At 38.7% G+C, this 18,293-nt stretch overlaps 1 protein-coding gene across 7 annotated transcripts; it reads right to left on the reverse strand.

Moving 5' to 3' along the window:
• Positions 1–2,453: 2,453 nt before the first annotated feature.
• Positions 2,454–15,990, reverse strand: LOC107075902 (protein N-terminal asparagine amidohydrolase-like). Of its 7 annotated transcripts, none has more exons than XM_069180418.1 (11): positions 15,798–15,983; positions 14,856–14,886; positions 13,768–13,833; positions 12,818–12,920; positions 11,537–11,590; positions 8,965–9,041; positions 8,451–8,504; positions 8,284–8,337; positions 6,078–6,181; positions 4,444–4,563; positions 3,007–3,352 (listed from the first exon to the last, which is right to left on the reverse strand). In XM_069180418.1, exons 1-11 carry the CDS (start codon positions 15,879–15,881, stop codon positions 3,194–3,196), a joined length of 906 nt encoding a protein of 301 aa, XP_069036519.1. In that variant the 5' UTR covers positions 15,882–15,983; the 3' UTR covers positions 3,007–3,193. The 7 variants fall into 7 exon arrangements, 6 of the variants coding, with proteins under 6 accessions (XP_015194401.1, XP_069036520.1, XP_069036519.1 ...); XM_015338913.2 differs by having other exon boundaries at positions 14,856–14,958; XM_015338915.2 differs by lacking the exon at positions 8,451–8,504 and having other exon boundaries at positions 2,454–3,352; positions 14,856–14,958; positions 15,798–15,990.
• Positions 15,991–18,293: the final 2,303 nt, after the last annotated feature.

Consider the following 18,293-nt stretch of genomic DNA (forward strand, 5'->3'; position numbering starts at 1 on the left):
AGAGGTGCAAGGTAGGATACACCCTGGATGGTTCACCAATCTATCTATCATGGCCAATTTTCCCAGAAACCAATTTACCTCCCAGCATGTTTTCAGACTGCTTGAGGAAACCAGAGCACATGAACAAAGTGGGAAAATATATAGTCCACACATATAGCACCCCAGGGCCGCAGTGTTGTGAGACAGCAATCCTAAACAGTGTGCTACTGTGCTGCTGACGTAGCAATTAATATTTGGAATTTACACAACCTAATCCTCACATTCAAAGGCAAAAAAAAACAAAAGTAAATAGATAATTAATATGAAAGTGGACTGGATGCCAAGAATTCAAATTTTGTTGTTCCAAACCTAAATGAATTTAAGTACACACAACTATTTTAACAAGCTACACAATTAGTTAAGTGTCCTCTGTGTGCAAAAACGTGATTCACATTATTTCAGAATAAATACTTTTGTCACTATGAGGTCCTTCAGTCTGACATTTAGTTAAGAAATCAATCCTGAAGGAGCTCTCAAAGCAACTTTGAGATAAAGTCATAGAAAAGCACAGTTCAGTAAAAAGGTTCTGTATAAAAAATAAAAACACTGACACGATTTCACAGTAAATGGTGTTATCTTCTGTACAGCTCATTTCACCCCAAACATACTCAAACTCTTTCCCTTTTTCAGAGTTCCTTCAGCTACGATGATTCTGCAGTGATGACATAAATTTCCAGAACCAAGCACTCAAAATGCACTCTTTTTTCATCGACAGAGGATACCCCACCCGTGTTATTGACAGGGCCCTCACCTGAGCCAAAAACGGCCCTCGGACCATCTTTGGTGCTTCCCTACCACCCTAACACACTATCTATCCCCAGGACCAGTTAACAACAACTTTCCTATCCTACAGGATGATCCCTCCATTGGGGAACTCTTTCCTGACCGCCTTATCATCTCATATGTATCATATCTCAAATATGTATCCAAGCCCATAGTTTCTCATTTCACCTCTGATGACCATGATCACACTGATCTCTCCGTCTGCATTCTCAAAGTAGGGTTCTTAAGTACTATAGCAGAAAGACATGAGAAACTAAAATTATCCTGAAACTGGGTTTACACCTTCCACCTTCTCTCAACAACAGACTTGTTTTCTTCTAATTCTCTCTATTCATTTGTAGGTTTCATTTTACACCTCTCCTCATGTCTCTCGACCTCGCACCACTTGATTGACCCCTCTGCCTCTCCCCTGCTCCCGCCTCCTTCTCTCTCCTGGCTTTTGTTTTCCCATACTATATTATCTTTGCTGACTGCCCTACCCGAAGAAGGCTCTGCAGCCGAAATGTTGTGTTCTCTTTCTTTTCTTTTCAGCATAGAATAAACCTATTACAGTACTTGTTCCTTTGCAGCTTATGCATGCTGATGCAGCTACCCACTTGAACTGCTCTCTTAGACAATTTCTCAGATAATTCTAAAATAGTGTACTACAATCTTTAAAAAAATGCCAAATGTTGATTGTTAACATGTATTACATGAAGAAAAGTACTTGCATAAAGGTTTTTAAAGGATGGCACAGTGGTTAGCATTGCTGTCTTGCAGCACCAGGGCCCTGGGTTCATTTCCTGTGGCATTGTAGTTGTCACGATTATAGTCCCTCCTCTTTAAGGGCACTCCGGCTCTTCCTTGTTTGCCCTATTCCCCGCACCTGCCCCTTGTTCCAGTCTCCTTCCTGTTTCCCTTTAAACTCCAAATGCAGTCGCCAATCGTGGCTCTGCATCTGATTTCCATATCGTGTGAGCCTGTGTCCTGATGAGTCTGGCTCCGTCATATTTTTAAGTCTCTGTTCTTGTTCCTGTTCCCACTGCCTGTTCCCACTCAGTTCCTGGTTTTAATCTCCTGGATGGATCGCCTGGCCATGGACTTATGCTTGTGTTTTTGGATTCCCCGTCTGGATTACCTTTGGATTGTTTGCCTCGGCCACACCTCCCCAGTGCACCAGCGCACTTTGGACACGCCCCCCCGTTTTCATCCCCGTATTCCTGCATGACCTTTTTCCCCAGTGTTTCCTCACTACTTTGGATTGTGTCGTCCGCATAGGGCCCGGAAAGAACTGTTCGTTACAGTTATATGCTGTATGCAGTTGGGTTCTCTCAGGGTGCTCCATCTGCACTGTCCTGCTGCCCTGCATGGTACTGCCCATCCTAATCTCCCTCCTATAAATTTGATACAGGTACATCTGTATAGGGCATAGGGCCTGTAAGATGTACTCCCACCCCAACAGATTCTGAAAGGGTGTTAACATAATGGAGCATATTCAGGGGGCACCTTTGCTTGTGCAGTAGCTACCACTGGGGCCAACTTAACTATATCCTGTGTATTATTGTCTGAAGGATGAAGTGGAGGCATGGGTTTGAATTCCACTCTGACACCAGTTTGTCAGGGTTGGAGGCAAGCAGCCAGGAAAGTCTGGAGACAGCGATGTAGTGAATTTATTTCCATCACAGATTTAACCCCATAATACTCCCCTTCTAGTCTTACTCATCTTCATCACAGGAACTTATGACGAATTAAGGAAGTCACCACAGCAATCCTGGGACTCAGAGATGATGACTTTCGTGTCCTCTTGAACAGGTGGTTTTTAATGAAATCTCTTCCAACCCTTAGCTGCTGTACAACATCTTCTGGTCCACCACCCTCTGAACTCTTCAATCAAGGCTGTGTTATCTCTTTCTTGACATCTTGACACACATGTTCTTGTGGGGAATGTGGGATTTCAGCTTCGTATACTGTATCTTGAGACTTAGACCAGAATGATACAAGATTATACAGACATGAACAAGAGTGAGCAATACTAAGACAATCAACAGTAATCAATCAGCAAATCAACATCAGCTGTAAAATCAATATTAATGACTGTAGTATATGGGCTATTAGATTTATTCAGTCCCTTCACTATAAGTTGTAACCGTCGATAAGCATACATTATCAAGAAACCATCAATTAGTTTTTCGTAATTAAAACAAGTTATTTTCAAAATTTTTATTATTGTAAATGTAGCAGGAAAGAAATCAACATTCTTTTTTATTTTTTGCGATCAATAACATTAAGTGGACTGACCCATCGCCCTTTGAATTTTAGTAACATTCTTTTAGTTGAGGGACTTGGGAAGTAAATGCAGTCGTGTCACTAACTTTCTTTTATAATGTGTTATTTAGTTAGTGCATGGAATCCATTTTCCATGGTTCATTACATATCCAATAGGAAGACTGGGTGTTATTTGTAGTTTCAAGTGGTCTGCAAGATACTTGTAGTGGTCCTTTATCATTTGGACGAATTCTGGCCTTTCAACAAGAGGTGAGGTTGAAAAACCCTGCAGAAAATATGAAAACATAATGGATATCATGTAAATTATATTATATCAAAATATTCGAATTGTTGTCATATTATGGTTGTATTTATATGTCAAGTGGCACTTAGCTTTTAAATTGTCAATTCCTAAATAAATAATTGCTAGGCAAATGATATTACTGACACCTTTCTGTAGCTGCAGAGCCCTACTTGCTTATTTTGTAGACAATCCCAGGCTCAAATCAATTATCCACACATCTAATCAGTCAAATCACATGTAGTTCATGTGATTAAAGAAACCCATTGTTTTCCTTTTATACTCAAGCCTTTTCTGCTATTTTGCTAGCTGTTAACTCCTTAGAGGGGTTATTAAGAATATGGGTGAACGTCTGGTGAGCTGGAAGTTAAAAAAAGAGTGATTTTAGAGCTCTGTAGTTGAATGCGAATTATTGACAAAACTGGTATTACATCAAAAACTTAAAGATATTCAACTCCTTTATCTGTCTTTATATGACAGGAAAGCAGACCCTGGAGATCAGTAATCTTTCTATGAACTATTTCCATTACTTTAAGTAAAGTCTGATTACTGCATTGTAAGACTTAATCATAATGTGCCTGAGTATAAAGTCCACTCCTTATGCTATAATTTATTTTTAATTCATTCCTATATAGTCCTTAATAGAGGCATCTTAATAAACATTGAGATCCCTTTTGTGAATATCTTTGTGAAACTCTAAATTTCCCAAGTGAAATGTACTGTATAATATTTGTTCACACTACCAAAGTGGACCTATTTCTGTGAAGCTGTTCCTTACTACGTTGATATTTAAGAATTATTGTTATTGAAGTCATTGTTGTAGAACAAAATAAGGATAATACTTATACCTTCTTTAATATGTTCAGAAGGGATACTTGTAATCAAAGATAAAAAATGAATACCTTATTGTGTTTAAACCACATTTCTATTGTCACACATACACAGAAATAGAATTTCTGGGTTTATTTCATGTATGGATAACAAAGATTAAAAGTGTGTGAGGACACATGCAAAAATCAAATCTAGATGTCAGTCTTGGCTTTATATATTAACAGATATTAACAGATCAAATTTACCCTTCTTATCTCCCCATCTGTCAAATCACGGCTGTCATCGTCAGTCTTCAACATATGTTCATAGAAGTTGTAAGGTCCAACTATCAGCCTGTCCGTCTCAGTGTCGTACACTCTACGCATCTACAGAATAAACATAAAAAGAAATATTCCAACATATTCTTCTGCAACTACAAGTAAATGCAAAGCACTGGTACAAGCCTTTCTGTCAACACCATTATACTACTGTAAAAGACTGATGATTTCTCCTGATTCCGATGAAATCGTCTTTATTGTAGCTACTTAAATCATTATATTTTACAGTATATTTTATCAAGATATTATACAAAACAAAACCTCTATAAATACATGTTCAATCAATATGAATACAAATCTCTTCAAATGTATTATATAATTTTGCTGATGAATATGAATAACAGTTTCACCTAAAATAAATATATATATAGATGTGCATTTTTTTATACCAAAGAACTTTTAACTTAAAACATTAAAGCCTTTTTCTACACATACATATTACCATGTATGTTACCAATAGGTTACCAATATGTTACCAATAGGCTTTAGGTGATATTTAGGAAGTAAGCCTCAAATGAGCAAAAAATAAATATAAATGGTGCTCTCTTTCTTAAACGATGTTTGATCCACAGAAATAAATCTATGAACTCTCCGTACTCATTGCATTTAAGAACAGTATAATGTTACTAAAACAATTTCTGCAAAGGTTTTTGGAAAACAAAGTTTTAGTTATTAACTGCCCCAATAGTTTCTAAAGTGCCCCAACATTGTCCAGACTTCTATTCATACAAATATAATACCACATATTAACAATACAAACTTTTAAAATCAGAGTTAGAGCACAAAGACTGTTCGATGATACAGGCTGCTGACCAGTGTAAGATATAGCTTTGAGCAGCTTAAGACAATGCCTGTGCATTATGACTGGTGAATCATAGTTGGGATCCAGACTGTAAATCAAAGCCAATCACACAAAACACGCATTCTGATGGCAAAATAGCTTTCCAGTTCTAAAATATGTTTTAATTTAGATTTCAAAATCAACCAATTTTTCACTATCCGTGTCTATCCGTGTCCAACCTGTCAATTCAGATCTTCAAATCAATTTTGTTTCCTATTTCTGAGCAGTCATTGCAGGCAAAAGAAGATGGAGAAGATACTTCCCACTATACCATAATCTATGCAGGTATTTTTCATGCAAAACCTGCTATTTCATTATTTTGGAAAATAATACCACAATTAATATCTGTAATTTCCTCCAAGATCATTTTAAATCCTCTTTGAATTTCAGTGCACAGTGACTTTGAAATAAAATAAACACCAATGTCACACTCTAATGGAAACAAATGATAAGTCATCAGGCTATAAAAAAGGGTATTCTGAGAATACTGACACTTCCCTTTAAGGATATTGACTGAATTAATAATTTGTAGTAACCTGTGGTCGACATGACCCACTGTACTACACGTCCACAATATCCTCCGGGATTTTAAAACACAGTGCTTTTCTACATGCATTGCGATTCTGTGTTTCAGAATGTGTGGGGGTTGCGAAATGTTACTGTTTCTTATTGAGCAGCTTCAGAGATTATCCAGACGGCACTACAATGCGGAATTTTATACCATCATATCGACTGTCAGTCTTGCTCCTCTCAGAGTGATATCAGGAACCTTTTCAGGAAATGTAGCTCGATAGATGTGAAAAGAGTTACCATCCATCTTCACTCCTAGAAAGAGGATGAATGTAAAGGAAAAACAAACTATTTGAATCGATTGGTGATGAGAGCTGCAATTCTTTCTTGTAGGCAGATGTGAGATGCCTACAGGTAAGGTAAGATGTAAACTGTTTTTTTTTATCCTTGTTATTGAGTCATTTTCACACTGTGTGACCTTAATTGCTTAAATTGTCCCCTTGATTTAGTTCTTCTGCCACATTGTTGTCACAGAGTGAAAAATAATGGGTGTAGGACAAAAGGTGTCTGGGGCTGATTGAATGGGCAGTGTCACCCAAGTGTTAATCCAATGCCTTGGTCTCTGAACTTCTTACCCTGACCAAAAGGCCACTTAGCACAGATGTCAGGTAATTACCACACCGTTTGGAGGGGCAGGTGGGGTTTCAAGGCAGCTTTGACTGTGCCTGTGACCTGGAACAGGGTGCAAATTCACCCATCTAGCTCAGCCAGTTCCTAAATGAGCCCTGAGCAGTTAGCTCTGCCTCCACCCAAGACATCACAGGGGCACTTCCACGTCCTCTGGGGATGAAACATTAACCTATTTAGGTGGACTTTAAATAGCCCCATTCAGAGAACTTAAGGACTTTTGGTGAAGGCAAGAGGGATAGCAGTTGTTTGGACCTAGGAGAGAACTTGATTTAGAGACTAGGGTTATTGAGCAGTGGAGGAAAACCCAAAACATCATTTTCCTTAAACCTTTACCCAAAAGTGGTCATAGAGACAAAGAAGCTGGAAGGGGGAAATCAGGAGCACATTGATCAGAATGCCTGGGAATGAGACGAATGCCTGCAATTTCATTGTTTCTTCACTGAGGCTTAAAGAGACACAGGCAGGTTCGGGAGAGAAGCAGTGCCAGACTGATCATGTGGGACATTTGTTCTGGCAACTGAAACTCTTGACTACTCTATGAGTGAGTCATATCATATGTTATGTGCATTGGGTGTGTAGTTATAGGAAGGCTGTGTTATGTTTATGTGATGGGAAGATCAGAATACTGTAATAAAATATGATATTTTAAATGATAACTGTTTGGTCTGTGGATATATTGGTAGTTCTGAGAGATTAAAATAACCTGTTGCAGGGAGGAAAAGGTTCCTGGCACCCACTATAATTGCTTGGTGGCATACTTTGGCTTCAAAGCAAAAATACATTTCTGAATAAAGTCTTACCCTCTCCATGACATTTTAATGTGCCAAGAAAACCTGGATACAATCTGGAGCAAATATGAAGTGATTTGCTGAGATCTTTCACTCAATTCTTATATAACAGCTTCTCCTTCAGTGGCTGAAATCACATCAAAACTGAAGACAATCTTGTCTTTCAATTTTCAGGTGTTCTACAGACAAAAGCTGCACTGGTGTACAGAGTGGCCCAAGTCTCTGATACTCATTCTCAGTGTCATGCTGCAGCTTTAGTTAAGAAAGAAATGCTGCAGACAGGGTGAAGCCCAAGTGGAGAATTTAGGGTACTTCTGAAAATAAAGAGAGAGAGAAAATGTGGGCAGACAGGTAATGTGGTGTAAAGGGCTGAAGTAATAGACTGCCTGAAACTAAGCGAGAGGGACTGAGGTAAAACTGAGAGAGGAATGTCATTAAAAAGGATGAGGCTACCACTGTGGAAAATGCTGGAAGTGCTAGAAGATGGGATGACACTGGGCAAACGAACGGTGAACTGCAAGTGGAGAATCCTGAGAGCACTGGCAGAATAAATGAAATAAATTTAATAAGCAATTTGTTAAACTGATGAAGACCTACTTTGTTATAAAAAATGTAGATCTGACTGACAGGCTCCTCTGCCTATTGTGCACATGCTCAGTAGTTGGTTGTGAGCTCGTGCAATTGTTGAGGTTGCCATTGGGATGAAAGTTGGTCCCAGTCTGAGTTTGACAGTGTAATGTTACCTTATACGTACTGTTCAAGAATTTAGAAAGTAATTGTGCAGTTCATTTTAACATTTACACAGTTTTTACATATCCTTCTTGACACATTCAATTCTTCTGTTTCTCCTCAAGTTCAATGCTGACTGATAATTGGTTTCAATCATTCTGCATGTCTTTTGAGTCTGTATTCATGGCTTTTATACTTTTCTGGTCTTACCTACACCAGATACCACTGGCCAGTGATTCCCCTCTCTGACAACATCATTCATCTCTAGAAAAAAAAGGGAAAAATAAGGCTTGGACCACCTTTAGGCAGACTGAGAGACCAATCTCCAGGTTCCCTATGAAAACATTTACACATGGTTTCTGGGTCTGCAGCATTACCTGACACACAGGCCAGCTGAAGTTCAATTTGGCAGTCTTGCTTCATAAATTCACCTGCAGTTACACAAGTGAGAAAGGGAGATACTTAAGTATTTTAAAATGTGTATTTTGCCCCTGTGTGTCTGTGTGTGCCCTGTGATGGACTGGCGTCCTGTCCAGGTTGTACCCCAGCCTGTGTGCTCCTCTGTAAGTCTGCATTGTATGACGCAAATAGCACATGGTTTGATATTTTTATTTGATTTTGTTTGTGCACTTTTGAACCATCCACTCCACTAATCCTTCCCTTAGATCTGTGAGATGTGTGGATCATGAAATAAATCTATGAAGATAAGCAATCCACCACAGTTTTAATGAAAAAAACATGCACCTTTGATTTAATGTAGTTTTGCTATACTTATAGGAACAATTCAAAAGTAAAATTTACAATTTACATCAAAGTTAATGATCCCATAAGATTCTAATTTGAAGTACACTGTAACAGCCTGTAACAAATGTTAAGCAAGGTTTCACTCACGAAGCAGTTTCATGGTGTTGTCATGGGAAATCCCCCTCTCATCAATGAATCCCCCAGCCATGTAGAGGTCCAGGCTGCTGTAAAAAATACACTTTCTTTAAAGTCTGACAAGCTGCAGAATTCTGAAGCATGGTTTCATCAGAGGGTGGCACAGTGGTTAGCATTGCTGGCTTGTATTGCTAGGGTCTTGGGTTCAGTTCTAGACCTGGGTACTGAAGAAACATTAAAATGACAGAATTCGGATGTTGGTGAAAGAAGAGCTGTTTATTCGTTTGCACACGGGAGAGATGCTTGCAAAAGCTAGTCTCTCCAAAAGATGTTGCTCAGTGCTTTTTATACACAGTAACAGACAAGCTTCCTACTTTTGACATAGATTACCTAATCCCTAAAATGAATCATTACCAAGCCTGGGTAGCGGAGAACGTCTCCTTATCAGGACTTTCGTTATTGCTTACATTCGCAAAACAAGACATTCGACTTCACTTTTTACTACATTTAAGACACGAGCTGTACTTTTCCACTGACCTAAAGATGCCCCGTGGTATGTTTCCACTTGCCAGGGTTATAAGCAGTTAGGAAGTTAAAGGACAAGCAGTTTGTTAGCTTTTATAAAATTTATAACATTCCTTCAGTCCCTCCTTCAGAACATATTTGTTTTCACACCACTATGTTCTAAACAATGAGATTCTTGTCCTCCTCATGATTATATTGAATTATAATAGAGTTAGTTACTTTGGTACATACAGCTTTAAGACAGTGAATACATAAAATAAAAATAATTAGTAGCATTAGACCATAAAAAAAATGTTTCAGTGATCCTCGCCAGGCTCCTAACACAGACTGCAGCCTTTTTCCCACTTCCCAGTCGTCAGGATTGTAATTGTGATATTTGCAGAATTGTCTGGAATATGAGTACTACAGTACATACAGCTGCTTATCACCCTAATAGAAGATTGCCTAAAACCATGATTATAGCGGGGAGCATACGGTTAATTCCATTCTAATACATTTGAGGTACACTCAGACGAAAAGCAGAACTATTTACTCATACCAATAAACCTAAATAATCACCTCTATCAAAAGGGATTACTCCTATGAGCATCTTGTATAGCAATACAAACCCAACATGAGCGCTGATTATTATTTGTGGCTGATAGATATGACAACACCAAGAAAGTATTTATTCCATATTCCCCATTATTAGTGTAACGTTCCTTACGCTTAACAGGCACACTGTCAGCCCCCCCCGACAGACACAGAAACAGTTACATAATTATTTCTGTTCACTCAGTCTCTGGTGCAGTGGCTCGGTTGCAGTGCGATGCGTAGATCCAGCAATCTCATCCTGTCACTCAGATGGCAGAGTTGGAAGTCAGTAGTACTTGATATGGTCCCTCCTCGGCGGGGTTGCAACATCTGGCAGGATATCTTCTTTACCCGCACCCACTCGCCAGGTATCAGGTTGTGTCTTCCCTCTACTGGAGGTCCCCAACTGTCCAGCACCTGTTCACCAGCCCCATGCACCACTTCAATTAACAGCCTACAATACTGCAATAGAGAATTAGATAGCAAATTCAACTATCCATTATCCAAATTTGGCCATCCAGGAAGGTTCGTTGGTTGGCCCGTGATGATATCAAACAGGCTCAGTTACACAGTTCTGTTTGATCCAGCCCTCAGGTTACACAAGACTGCAGGCAGAGCAGCTACCCACGCAGTTCCTTCAATCTGATGTTTCGTTGATCTTTCAGAGTTCTGTTCCTTAGTTCCACTGTTCCTGTAAGCTGAGGGTGATGGGGGCAATGTAGGTCCCATCTCACTCCGAACAACACAGCCACTGCCTGACACACCTTCCCTGTGAAGTGTGTAACTTTTTCATAATACAAGTGGCAGGGCAGTCCCCACTGAGGGCTTATCTCCGTCATCAAGTGTTTGGCGATCACAGAGGTTTATACAGCCAGGCAGGTAGCGTGCACAACATGTAAACACGAACCCTTGGCCACCGCATTGAGGGGTCCTGAATGATAACCCACCGGGCAATGCCTACCTCCATGCTCCTGTTGTCACGATTATAGTCCCTCCTCCTTAAGGGTGCTCCAGCCCTTTCACTTCAGACTTAATTCTGTGCACCTGACCCCTTTTCCCAGCCCTCCTTAAAAGCCAGGCGCTGACGTTCAGCCTGGCTCTACATCTGGTTTCCGCACCGTGTGAGTCCGGGACCTGGAAGCACCTGGTCCCGTTAAGGTTTTAACCTCTGTTCCTGTTCCTTGTCCGCCGGTTCCGACCCAGTTCGTGTTTTTAATTCCTTGTTTGGATGGATCACCTGGCTATTGACTTTCTTGCGTTTTTGGATTCCCTCTATGGATTACTTTTGGATTGTTTGCCTCGGCCACACCTCCCCCGTGCATCCGCGCACTTTGGACACGCCCCCCCTGTTTTCAGCCCCGTATTCCTGCATGACTTTTTCCTAGTGTTTCCCCACTTCTTCGGATTGTGTCGTCCGCATAGGGTCCGGAAAGAACTGTTCGTTACACCTGTGCCAGCACAGCAGCTCACAACCCATTTCTTTTACTTACAGATTACATACAGATGATCCGTCTGAGGGAATCCAGCCCAGGGCCAGTGCCTGCAAGAAAGCTTGTTTCAAATCATTAAAAACGGTTTCTGCTGCAGGGGTCAAGGCAATTCTGTCCTTAGACTGCACTACCCTCCTTAAGCCAATTCGTCACCAGGCGAGTTTGTTCCGAGAAGGAATTCACCCTCGCTTTATTATGTAGTTGGTTATATATCTTTTCCCATCAGAAGATCTAATACTTGGAGTAGCCTAGCCTTATGGATTCCCTCATCAGGCAGAACAATCACAATACCTCAGAGCTCTATTGAGGTAGTTCACATAAATGCAGTCTCATACAGTAATTCCTTATAAATGCTCAAGTGCATTCCAGCCCAATAAATCTGGTGTGTCCCCCACCCACATCTGTAGTTGAAACTGTATATCTTTCCCCAAGCATATTGTGACAGCTTGCATCTCCTTTAAACAACCCTTGCCCCCCTACTCCTGTAGCCTCCTGCCACGTGTAAAAACTTTTCACCATAACTTTTTGCTGTTTTAGTCGATAAACAGGACAAATTTGCTCCTGTGTCCCCCAATAGGGGAACCTGGACACCATTTACTGTACACTGTAAGATTACTTCTCTTTTATTTAAATCCTGAGATAAATTTAAGGAGGCTACAAAGGGGTCTCCTAGTTTAAATCTATTAGTTCACGCAAGGCTCTCATTTCAGCTTCTGGCATATTCTTTAATTGTAAAATCAAACATTTCTTACAATTTTTTACAGTAACTTCACACCAGCCTATTAGTAGTTTTCCCACAGGGCTAGTTAACCCCCCCATCTGGATACTGCTCAAACCAGTACAGTTCTGGCTTTACTGCACAGACCTACACCTGGAACACAAACCGGTAGAGTCCCGGCTTTACTGTACAGTCACACAGTGAAAGAAGAGCTTTTATAAAATTTATAACATTCCTTTAGTACTATCTGTGTGAGTTTGTATGCTCTCCCTGTGTTCGTGTGGGTTTCCTCCTGCTGTGAGTGTGTGCGTCTGTGTTTGTGTACTCTGTGATGGACTGGTGTCCTGTCCAGGTTGTATCATGACTACTACATTGATAGATGGATACTTTCATCAGATCTCTCTAACTAAGCAAGATCCAGAGTATGATTGCCATCACCAGAAATGTGCAAGGAAATGTACTTTCTGCATGTATGATACTCCTTAGCTACAGTTACTGTTTCGTCTTAGAATACCGACATGTAGGACTATTATAAGGATTGTTATTTATAATGACATACTGTGAGAAATCCTTGCATTGTTTTTTCATCTCTTCAACCATAAATTTCACTCCGACACCCACTTTAGAGCCATCAATGTGAGCCAAGCTGACCTTGCCAGTGCCTGAAAAAGAGCAGAGCAGTAAGCTAGTACTAAATATTGGCAGTGTGAAATGTCCAGGTTTAAGACAACTATTATATTATTTTATCTATCAGAGGGATAGAAGGCTGTGAGCTCTTCAAGCAAATTATACAGCTTAATGCCAAATATGTTTTGTTTTTTACACATATGAAGTTGGGTTGTGTGAGATATAGCACTGCTGAACAATTACCTGTAAAGCAGAAAAATATGTTGGAAAAGTTTCGATAGGAAAACTTATAACAGTAAAATATGCACAATGGTGTGCAGATGATAAAGGTGGCTCCTGACTAAATGAACAAGAAAACTACTACATATGTGAGACATTTTCTGAACTGTTTTTTCTGTAGAGAGTTCGGCTTGGTGGTGAAGCAACATATCTATTTTTTGTATAAGATGACAAATTCTTGCTTGAGTATAATAAAGTGAATTTGAGCAAGAAATTAAAAAATCTAAGGACATTAAAAAAGGATATAAATCAAAGGAGACCATTCATCTCCTGTTAAGTTGCAAGTACTGTAGCTAATTGATCTCATTCTTACCTTTAGTATAAACTCTTTGTATAACAAAGGGTCCCTGCTTTCAAGAAATGACTAATTAGATTCTTGGACTACTTAGGTACTAACTACATAGCAGGCTTAATTAGCCAAATGTCAGAAAAGTCCTGTCAGAATGTAAAGCAATGAAAGAATAAAGAAAAACACTAAATTATTAAGTATTTTCAGAAAATATAGGACATGTTAATGCATTGCTTTCACATTCTTGTAGATTCCTTTTTAAAAATAATGTCTTGCTACTTTTACTTGTCTGCTCCAGTTAAGCAGTAACTAACCTGGGCAATGGAGGACAATAATGTGGCAGGTGGTTGCCTCATCACTTCCAATTCTAGTCACAGGTCCTGTAGAAGTTTGAAAAAAATATCACAAAATGTTCTTTGCCCCTCAGTCTTTGTTTGGCTTCTTTTCTCCCTGTATTTGTTATGTGCTTTTCTAAACTATAGTATATACCTTATAGTAAAACAATGATTAGCACTATTTGTAATCCATTCAAGATGGATATAAACATGAAAAATAGCTGTTTGTTTTAGTTTTGTTAACACTTCCTGTCTCCTATAATATTATTAAATTGTCTTTAAAGAACCTGATATATGCTGTTGACTCAGCATAGAAACGAACATTCCTAGATGGTTCAGTTGTACTTTGGGGTCATATTTCAAGGTTGGCATTAAATCTTTTAATGTAACAAAATGTCCACTTTATAAAAAAAAGCTATTATTCCAAAATATGACCAAGCTACCATATCAGTCCACAGCACAGGTCACTACTCATGTATTTGAAGTTATTCATAAAATTAAAGCTTTGAGTAAATTGTAAGTGGTAAGTGATTTCACATCTTGTCATCTGCTTTTAAATGACATTCATCAATGGATATAAAATACTCCCCAGCACCACCCCCTCTCTCCTCCCTTTCTTTCCCCATCTCAATTTTTTCCAACTCTTTCAGACCATCTTAAACTGCCAAATCATCTCTAGTCACTTCTCCTGCAATGGGGCTATACAATATGTATTTTCTTTCCTTTATGATCATCTAACTTTAGTTGTTCTTGTGTTTTTGTTCTACTTTATTTCTTATGCTTAAGCCCTCATAAAATCCTCCTGTTTTGACTGTAAATGATGATTCTGACACTTTTTCATAAAAGACAATAAACAAATGTTTTGTAATCTCTTACAAAGCATAACGGCTGGAGCACCATCTCTCAACATAACTCAACAGAAGTGGTGCAATTAAGAACACCTAAGTAACAATATAAATCACAGCAACAAAGTCTACCTCTTTCTCACAAATTGCAGATTCATGGAATGTAAACTTATATGTAAAAAACGTTTTTTTTTATATATAAAATACATTTCAGGATCCTACCTTTACAAAGGTCAATTGTTGCATATTCTCTCTGAGAAACATAAAGCAGATAATCTGGTTGCTCAATAACTTCAGGTTTCTGCTTGAATTTTTCAGCTTCAGGCTGCACACAAAATTATTCTGTCACTGCATGGAAAATTCAAATTTTGTATAAAAGGATTTTGAATGATTTTTAAAATACCCAGAGACAGTTTGAGACAGTTTCAAAGTTTTGTGAATCACTCCCCAAATGCCAAACTTTCCAAACTGCTGGAAAACAGCAGACAGCAGAAAGTCTTTCTTAACCTGTTTCTTTACATGAATTACACTTCAAACAGATTAATTCGATACATAATAGTCTGCATTGGCAGCACTGTTTTGTAGCTGTGCTTCATGCATGCCTCACACTTATCCATACTGTGACTGATGGAACTATATGGTTTATCTATTAAATACAAAACATACTGTACAGTCATTTCAAAATTCACTCTGTCAGCAGTCAGTTTTTAAAGCAGATACTCTGTCATCAAATTAAATTACACAAATGAAACGCTTATACTGTATGTATATAATTTATAGCACAAATTGTCCAATACGTCTTTTAAGGCTATGCTTAAATATTGATTGGAACCACTGATTGGGTGACAATCTCATTAATGTGAACATAGTATAATACCCAGCATATTTTAAAATGTAGTATACTGGATGAAAAAGAGTGTAAATGCACTTTTAAGCATTTGATTATTTATGAAAAATATATGAATGGTAATATATTCTAGCATGGAAAACAAAAATAGTACATATATTAAAATCCAGAGCTTCAACAGAAAGTAAAATGTTTTACATTTCTTCCAATACAATGCCATGGATGCAGTAAAAGGTTCCAATATGCATGTTTTATTTTACTTTTATGTTGCGAGAATTTATTTTTTGCAAGATATATAAAAAAGCATTGTACATTACCTGTAAATCTTCTCCATATTTTGCCCAGAATTCTTTAATAGTTTCAAAGTCCTCAACCAACTTGTGTTTCACACACAGGGGCATGGTGCTGATTTGGACTGTTACTGTAAGTAAAACAGTGATCTTTGATTATGTGGTGACTAGGAACACAATTCTTCATTTTTATACAGGAGGATATGACCTGCTGACCTGCTGACTTGTTTAATCCATGCTGGTGTATTATTTAAGTTTGTTTACTTGTTTTAAGTTTACTTCCTTGTTAGGTAGTTGTGCAATTAACTACACATTTCAGCACACCCAAAGACCAACTAGTCATTTCTAGTTCTGATTTTGTTTCTCCTTAGCTGCACTACATAAAATAAGTGTTTTAATGTTTTTATAAACATATATTTACATTCAGGAACTCCCACCGTAACAACTGCATTCCTTTGTGTGCTTCCCTACTACCCCAACACACTTCCTATCCCCAGGACTATTAACGACAACTTTTCCATCCTACAGGATGATCCCTCCATTGGGGCCTTCTTTTCTGACCACCCCATTATCTCATATCGCCGATCACCTAATATGCGTAACCTTCTTGTTCACAGCTCCTTTGACTGCCCTCAGCAACCATCCACACCAGGCACTTTCCCTAGCAAAGAGCTTGCTGTATTACCTGCAAGTACACATCTAACACCACACTCATTCAAGGCCCCTCAGGACAATTCCGCATCACCCAGATGGCATCTTGTACCTCCAGCAACCTTATTTACTGTATCTCTTGCAGTAAATGCCCAGCCATCTACATTGGAGAAACAGGAAGGAGACTCAGAGACCACTTCAGAGAACATGTTAGGGCTGTGAAGATTAAAGATCTCTCCAAGCCCATTGTTTCTCATTTCACCTCTGACGGCCATGACCACTCTAATCTCTCTGTCTGTGTTCTCAAAGACGGTTTTCCGAACTCATACATCAGAAAGACTGCAGAAACCAAAATTATCCTGCAGCTAGGATCACACCTTCTCTTAATGACATCTCCCCCTTCTCTTAATGACAGACTACTTTTCTTCTAAATTCTCCCTATTCTTTGTAGGTTTCATTTCACATTTCTCTTCACCTATCCTGACTTCATACCTCCTGATTGGCCTCTCCTTCTGTCCCCTGCTCCCACCTCTTGCTCCTCCTCTCTCGCTACATTACCTTTGCTTACTGCCCTGTCTTTCTCGCACCTGAAGAAGGCTCCATGACCAAAATGTTCAATTTGCTTATTCCATGCTGAAAAAAAATGGAGAAAACCTATTACTTGTATATTTAAATTTTTACCTATAGAGTGTCGTAAGGGAGCATTTAAATATATTTTAATATATTATTATTAATAGATTTTATATTTGAAATGTATTGTCCTTGTTACCAACAACAGAATATTTAAATGAAAATAAATCAATATGAAAAACTGTGGGAGGTCAATATATTAAATGTATTCTATGCTGCAGCTTAAGAAAGATAAGAAAATTAGATGAAACCAGCATGAGGACGTTTGGGGATAAGCTTTGTACTAACTATATGATTATCCCTAATTAGTAAGATGCTTTCAACTTTATGCTACATAAAATACACAATGTGACAGCAGATGGAAACTTTAAATACACACATTGGAAATACACTGTTTGTTACACACTGAACACTCTCTGCTTTAATAGAGGATATGATAGATGGTAACAAAGCTTTTTAGGTAACAAACACTTTTGTTGTATTTTTTGCAATAAAGTTGTGGCAGTTGTGTGGTACTGTAAAGCCATTGTTCCTAAAGTGCAACAAAATAAAATCAGCCAGCAACTTCATTGCACAATTGTGGCACCATCAATATAGATAGATGATCCTAAAAAACAGGAAATTATCTGTACATTACTTGATAAGGAAAATGGAGTTTCAGTTTAACAGAAATTCAATCCAGGCTTCATTAATCATTAATTAATCCCCTAGAAAGGTGTCTCTTAAGAAAATTGCTTATTTCTGCTTTGGGTCATACTGACACAAAGCCCTCTCAGTTAGTACAGAGCACAACCCTGTACAGGGCACACTCACTCACAAAGATATTTCAGAGACTTGGGATGTGTGGAACATCGTGAAAATCCACGTGAACATGGTAAGACTGTTCAAATCCCACACACAGAGGGCCCTACTCTGGAATCAAACACAGAACAGCTATGCAGACTTTCACTTTCACTGTGCTGTGTTCCCCCCACCCCCCCAACTGTAAATTACTAAATTTAAAATCAGTGTTACCTTCACAGTTTTGTTTAAGATATTTGTCAGGAAAACCAACTGGTAGAATAGGAGGATCCTAATGCATAGGACAATCCAAAAGATGAAATCCAGGGGCTAAGTCGATTAGGGAGGCAATGAGTCCGGTTACGAGAGAAATCCAAAAGACAATCCAAAAACAAAATCCAAAAGGTGTGGCTAAAAGGCAGGAGCAAAGATTAGGTACCAAGAGATCAGTCAAAAAGGCTT

This window comes from Lepisosteus oculatus, chromosome 18 (genome assembly GCF_040954835.1).
Source record: "Lepisosteus oculatus isolate fLepOcu1 chromosome 18, fLepOcu1.hap2, whole genome shotgun sequence".
NCBI lineage: Eukaryota > Metazoa > Chordata > Actinopteri > Semionotiformes > Lepisosteidae > Lepisosteus > Lepisosteus oculatus.